General features: G+C 37.7%; 1 protein-coding gene across 1 annotated transcript in view; it reads left to right on the top strand.

Moving 5' to 3' along the window:
* Positions 1–1,335: 1,335 nt before the first annotated feature.
* The window catches only part of LOC107601181 (rho guanine nucleotide exchange factor 37-like), a 13,691-nt gene continuing 7,974 nt past the window's right edge, over positions 1,336–7,052 (top strand). Inside the window, exons 1-8 of the mRNA XM_016293249.1 lie at positions 1,336–1,465; positions 1,560–1,846; positions 2,542–2,671; positions 3,475–3,622; positions 3,752–3,951; positions 4,043–4,173; positions 4,335–4,439; positions 4,732–4,845. Of these exons, the coding sequence (XP_016148735.1) occupies positions 1,435–1,465; positions 1,560–1,846; positions 2,542–2,671; positions 3,475–3,622; positions 3,752–3,951; positions 4,043–4,173; positions 4,335–4,439; positions 4,732–4,845 (1,146 nt within the window). The 5' untranslated portion in view covers positions 1,336–1,434. The remainder of the gene's footprint in view (positions 1,466–1,559; positions 1,847–2,541; positions 2,672–3,474; positions 3,623–3,751; positions 3,952–4,042; positions 4,174–4,334; positions 4,440–4,731; positions 4,846–7,052) is intronic.

The raw sequence follows: 7,052 nt of genomic DNA, 5'->3' as shown, positions 1-7,052 counted from the left end.
AGACACCAGTGGTTAGTCTTTCCCATTCTGTAATGTTAATAGCGCATTTGGTTGTTTTCTTGTGATTGCTCTTGCTGTAAGCCTGTCATTTCTTTACTCCTTCTTAAGTAGGGCTTCGTCATACTGCAGTGCAGCACTGTTAGAGCTCTCAGTGCGCGAGCGTACGTGCTACATGCTGAGTTTGTGGTTTTCGATTTGAGCGTGCTGGCCTTGAGCACTTGCTACAAGTATGTTGTTTCCTTATTAATGGCTACGGATGTGGTGAAGTTTGTGCTTAAGGGTGTTTGTTTGTGTAGAGGTGCTTGCAGTTTTTTTTTGTGCATGCGGGTGTAGCTGGAATTGTAACAGAGGTGTTGATGATACATGAACCTTTCATTATCAATGGCTACACAAATATCGTAAAGTTTGCTTTGCCAGACTTTGACCTCAGTTGTATTGAGTTTGTTTCTCTGTGGGTCTCTATGTACGTTTTAATGATTTTATTCTAATGAACTAAATAGCAATTAAAAGCTGTCTTTAGTAGCGTCTTTAGACACATGGTGTTTCACCCAATGGGTAGGCAACAATACAGAGCACTCAGCCTTTTACGAGTGGTCCTTATAATGTCTGGTTTATGTGTGTAATAGGCTTGATTGATGATCAGTTTTACCTTCTTTGTGATGAATGAGCTTAAAAGGTGAGTTCATGCAATGCAAGATCAGCATTCTTAAGGGGCTTTTATACTGACCGCTAATTGGAGCTACAAAGCATTCATTTTCAATGAGACTTCCCTATTTGAGTTCATATTTTTCAAATGTTCAGTGACTATCAGTGGAAAGCTGTAAGAATGTTTGCATCCATTATTATGGAGCGTTCATGTAATCAAGCTAGTATTGTTATTGTAATGTGTTTAAAAGTGTTAAATAATTGAGATAAAGCTGAAATGTGTGTATGTGTGTGTGTGTGTGTGTGTGTATATATATATATATATATGTATACTATTATAGTATATAGTTCATAGTAAAACTAACTGAAATAAGTTTTTTTCAGCCAATATATATATTGAAAATATATATATTGAAAATTTATCATTTTGTTTTTTAGAGTTTGAGTTGAAGTACTAAAACTGAAATAAAAAATTAAAGCTGAATAAAATATTGATAATAATAAAACAAATATGTAAAAAAAATATAAATAAACCACAAATTCACTATTAACTAATACTATAATAGTGTACAAATAATATTAAAATAACACTGAATCAAGCTACAGTATTTTGTCCAAGTGCATATGACAGAATTCACAATTACATTTTTTTTTGTGGCATTTTTATTTTGATAGGACAGTATAGCAGAGACAAGAAGCGAAGTAGGTGAGAGAGAGAGGGGGGCGGGATCGGGAAAGGTCCACGAGCCGGGACTCGAACTCGGGACGCCCAGAGCGCAACGGCACTATATGCATAAATACACAATTGCATATTTTAAAGGTTAAATACATGTGTGCATCCCCATCACACGTTCATATTGCATTTCATTTGAAATGTTTAACTTCCTGTTTAACTTCCTCTATTTTTCTTTTAGACATCCCTGCTATGGCAAATTCCCTGAAGGCAAATGTAACACTGAAGGCAGAGAAGGAGATCAGAGAGGAGAAAGCGGGAGCTAAAGAAATGGATGACACCTTGGATGAGCCTGCAGAGGAGGAAGAGGATGAAGAGGAGAGAAAGGCACGGGAGGCAGCAGCCAGAGAGAGAGCCGCTCAGAGGCAGCTCATGGCGATAGAGGAGCTGGTGCAGACAGAGAGGAACTACCTGAAACATCTGCAGCTCTGTACGGTCACCATCCACAACAACCTGCAGAAACTACAGGTAGACAAGTTCTCTAGCAGCCATTTTCAAACATTACATTGTTTTAAATTGCAGTAAAAGTCCTGATTTATCTGGTATGGTGACACGTGTTATTCTTAAGACCAACAGCTTTCTGTGTTTTACATGTATTGCATCTATCACCACTGAAATACCATTAAAGCACTCTGAAATAATTCTTATATTAATATAAACATTAACAATCTAATCAGATAATACAACAGTTAGTTCTGTTAAAGCTGTATTTAACACATGGCCTCTAAACTGAAAAATGCAATTAATTTTCAGCAAACCTGCCATGTGTATTTTTTTTTTTTTTTCAAATTAAATGTTCTTTTCATTTTAGAAACATTAACATCAAATAATTTGGTTCTTACATTACGTACAGGTCACAAATATTAACAGACATCATAAAAAACCAAGCAAACTTGTACTGTATATCAAACAATGTGCAAAAAGGTAGTATTTAAAGAAAATGACAAATAAAAAATAATGATGACAACAACATATTAAAAGAACAATCAAAAAAAAATGTAATATTATTATTTGAATCCATCTGAAAGGAATGAGAAATAAAACAGAAATAATGTTGTTGTTTTTTTTTATTATAATTATATTATTATTATTGAGTGTATACCTCATAAATGGGACTAAATGATTTAGCTTTGATAATATCATATTATTTGGGACTCTTGCAGCCTCCTCCCCCAAACCTGGAGAACATGTTTCAGCACATAGATGAAGTGATGGATGTTTCCAGCAGACTCCTGAGCTTCCTCGACCAGACACGGATACATCACAGCGACCCGAAATACCTGGAAACTCTCTGTGAGTACAGCCGGACAGGCTGGAATTTCTGGTTCACTTTCAGTTTACTTGTCACATTGTCCATGTGTCATGCCCACCCACAGGTCAAAATATTTTTACCTGTGAGCTCATGAGTGAAGAATCCAGAACTTGAATTTCAAGATGGGAATGATGATGTATAGAATGTTTCAATTTGTGTCCTTTTTAGAACTTGACAGTCTAAATAACCATACACTTACACTACTGTTCAGAAGTTTGGGGTTTGTAAGATTTAAAAAAAAAAAAAAAAAAGTTTTTGAAAGAAGTCTCTTATGCTCACTAAGGCTGCATTTATTTGAACAAAATACAGTAAAAACAGTAATATTTTGAAATATTATTAAAATATTTAAATAGATGGTTTCTATTTGAATATATTTTAAAATGTAATTTATTCCTGTGATCAAAGCTGAATTTTCAGCATCATTACTCCAGTCTTCAGTGTCACATGATCCTTCAGAAATCATTCTGATATGCTGATTTACTGCTCAATAAAAATGTATGATTGTTTTCAATGTTGAAAGCAGTTGTGCTGCTCAATTTGTTTTTCCCAAGATTTTTTTTAAAGGAATGACAACTTTAAAAGTTCAGAAGAACAACATTTATTTGAAATAAATTGTTTAACATTATAAATGTATTTATTGTTGCTTTTGATCAATTTAATGTGTCCTTGCTGAATAATAATAATTTTTTTAAACACTGACCTCAGACTTTTGAACAGCAGCGTATGTTGTTTAGAAAAGATGTAAATCTTGTTGTATATTATAAATTATCTTATTCTTTCTCAGGTGACACTTTTCTGAGTCTGTCTCAAGATATAGAGATGGCTTATAAAGAGTATCTTGCCAACTACAACAACATCACTGCTCTAGAGAACAGCTACAAACAGAAAGAGGCGCTGTGGGTGGAAATGATCCGAAGTGTCAAGTCCTCTGCGTAAGTTCATAAACAACAACTTACCAAGGTTGTGTATAAATTGAACACTGTGGAGAGCAAAATCAACACCATTGAGTGTGTTACCCAACAATCCTGTCGTTTTTTATCCCTAATCTTGTCTGTCTTCAGTCCTGATGTGAATGCATCCACTCTGAGCTTCTTCCTGGTGATGCCAGTTCAGAGGATCGCCCGTTACCCACTGCTGCTCCAGACCATCCAGAAACACACAGACCCCGGGCACCCTGCCTACCCAAAACTGGAGCACACCGCTCACACTGCGGTCCAGATCAACTGCAGGATCAATGAATATAAACGCTTCCGTGAAGTCGGTGAGAACATGCCTATCCATCAGCATAGAGACATGAATAAAGTTGAGGTGAGTCGATTTGCATCATTATTCTCGTTCTCTGACTGTCACAGCTGACAAATACAAGAAGACAGAGAACCTGACCATCAAGGACAAGATCAATCGGCTGAGTGGCCACAGCATTGCCAAGAAGACGGCCCGGTTCAGCCAGTACATAAAGCATGAGACAGGAATGGTGCCAAAGGTGACTGCCTAAGAACAATGCTTAGTGTAAACAAAGGAACAGAAATGTTTGGCATGTTGAAAGAACCACATTGATTCCACAAAGCCTCAGACACTATTGTTACATGAAATATTTGTACAATTATTTCTCAATTTATACTTTGTAATTCTATCCCATCATAGTTAAAGGATGAAGAATTTGATGCCCTTGCTGGCTTCTTCTTCGTCCTGGAGAGGGCCGTCTCAGAGCTTCATGATAACCTGGAGGCCTATCTCCACCATCTGCAGGTTTGGATTTAGCGTTCTTACTCTTAATGAGTATAGTTAAAAACTTAAATGAGAGGATCAGCTCTTTTTGTTTTGGTGTTCCCTCAGTGTGAAGCCAGTATGCCTGTGGATCAACCTCTTAAACATTTTCCATTGTTATTCCAGCTGCTTAATGAAAGGAAAATCTGTAGGAGGGTTGATCCCAGGGCAGATGGATGGGGTTACTGAAGATTGTGAGGTTCAGATGATGGTTGCGCACTTGAAGTGTTTGTAAAGATTTATTTAACCATCTGAGCTCTGTTTCTGTGTACAGAGGTTCCTCAGCTGCAGACCAGAGGAAGCAGATCTTGATCTGGAAGGAGAGAAAACCGCCTTGTTCTCCAAAGAAATCACAGTGGCGCTCAGACAGTGGATCTACCCCTCATATGTAAGACTTTAAGCAGATTGCAGTTCCCATCCTTTAGATATAATAACTATTGTTAGTGATAAAGATGCAGTTCCTTTGGCCGATTAAAGCTGCAGTAAGTGGTTTTCTGAGAAAGGCTGTTAAAAGTAGATCAGACCGAGCACCAAAACACACTTGTAGTCAATCACCAGTAAGAGGCGTGTCCACTGTTGATGGGGGAGGTGCCTGTGTTGCATAGCATGTTTGTGAATTTGGGGGCGGAGCTATCAAGGTGGGGGTGTGTTTGTTTTAGTGATAATAGCAGCGTTAATCAGAAATCGCTTACTGCAACTTTAAGTTTTCTTGGGAGAAACTTACACAAAGCCTCAGACACTATTGTTACATGAAATATTTGTACAATTATTTCTCAATTTATACTTTGTAATTCTATCCCATCATAGTTAAAGGATGAAGAATTTGATGCCCTTGCTGGCTTCTTCTTCGTCCTGGAGAGGGCCGTCTCAGAGCTTCATGATAACCTGGAGGCCTATCTCCACCATCTGCAGGTTTGGATTTAGCGTTCTTACTCTTAATGAGTATAGTTAAAAACTTAAATGAGAGGATCAGCTCTTTTTGTTTTGGTGTTCCCTCAGTGTGAAGCCAGTATGCCTGTGGATCAACCTCTTAAACATTTTCCATTGTTATTCCAGCTGCTTAATGAAAGGAAAATCTGTAGGAGGGTTGATCCCAGGGCAGATGGATGGGGTTACTGAAGATTGTGAGGTTCAGATGATGGTTGCGCACTTGAAGTGTTTGTAAAGATTTATTTAACCATCTGAGCTCTGTTTCTGTGTACAGAGGTTCCTCAGCTGCAGACCAGAGGAAGCAGATCTTGATCTGGAAGGAGAGAAAACCGCCTTGTTCTCCAAAGAAATCACAGTGGCGCTCAGACAGTGGATCTACCCCTCATATGTAAGACTTTAAGCAGATTGCAGTTCCCATCCTTTAGATATAATAACTATTGTTAGTGATAAAGATGCAGTTCCTTTGGCCGATTAAAGCTGCAGTAAGTGGTTTTCTGAGAAAGGCTGTTAAAAGTAGATCAGACCGAGCACCAAAACACACTTGTAGTCAATCACCAGTAAGAGGCGTGTCCACTGTTGATGGGGGAGGTGCCTGTGTTGCATAGCATGTTTGTGAATTTGGGGGCGGAGCTATCAAGGTGGGGGTGTGTTTGTTTTAGTGATAATAGCAGCGTTAATCAGAAATCGCTTACTGCAACTTTAAGTTTTCTTGGGAGAAACTTAAAAATTTCAGCTCCGGGCTTCACAGCTTTGCAGTAAAAATTAGTAAAAGACTTTAGTTATTTAATTTGGTGTGAATGAAACAAGCCTGTGAGTGATAGATTTACAATCGACTGTTGTTTCATCCGACAAGCCATTGCGCTCTCACGCCACACATCATGTTCTCACGCAGTGAAAAATACATCGCGAAGCAAAGAGGACACTGACAATGCGCTGACAGACAAGACAGAGCAGGTTACCTTTGGTATGAAATAAAGTCTCAGCTTTTTTTTTTAAGAAATTCAAACAATAAATACCATTTTGTGGCTCTTTAATGTGTGGTGACAGATCGCTGTAGCGCCTCACTTCAAGCGGCGGCACACAAACCTCTTCCTCTTTACTAGTTATAGCATGAAATAAACATGAATGAACATCAGAAGGTATCTTGTTTCAACCGCGGAAAGACATCAATACACGCCATTTTCAAGTTCAAGTCCACCGACTTTAATCTACTCTCCTGTCTGGTTTGTTTGTCGGACATAATGGCAGATTCACTGTTATGATTTGTCAGATCGCCTGTCAATCAAACTCCTGGCGAAGGGTAAATTAATTCTTCTTTTTTTTTTGTAATGTAATTTTGTAAAAAAAATTATTTTGTTGGCCAGCCTGGAAATTAGGATGACCCTGGTTCCCTAGACAAAAAGGCAATAGGATTTTCTTGTTGGTTTTTGGCTTATTGCAGAAAATAAGCTCTGTGACCAACAAACAATTATGATGCGTACATGTTTTGTTTATCAAAATAATCTTTACAAATAAACACAGCTTTTTTTGAAGTCCAAGTACAATTTTGAAATCTAACTACAATTGCTAGAAGTAAAAAGCTGAAGTTATGCTATAAACCAACTAAACTACCATCTCATGACTTTAAAGGCACAATATGTAAGATTTTTTTTATTAAAATATCCA

The sequence above is a fragment of the Sinocyclocheilus grahami genome, unplaced genomic scaffold, assembly GCF_001515645.1.
Source record: "Sinocyclocheilus grahami isolate Dianchi unplaced genomic scaffold, SAMN03320097.WGS_v1.1 scaffold301.1, whole genome shotgun sequence".
NCBI classification, from domain to species: Eukaryota; Metazoa; Chordata; class Actinopteri; order Cypriniformes; family Cyprinidae; genus Sinocyclocheilus; species Sinocyclocheilus grahami.
This window is presented reverse-complemented; position numbering and strand designations above follow the sequence as displayed.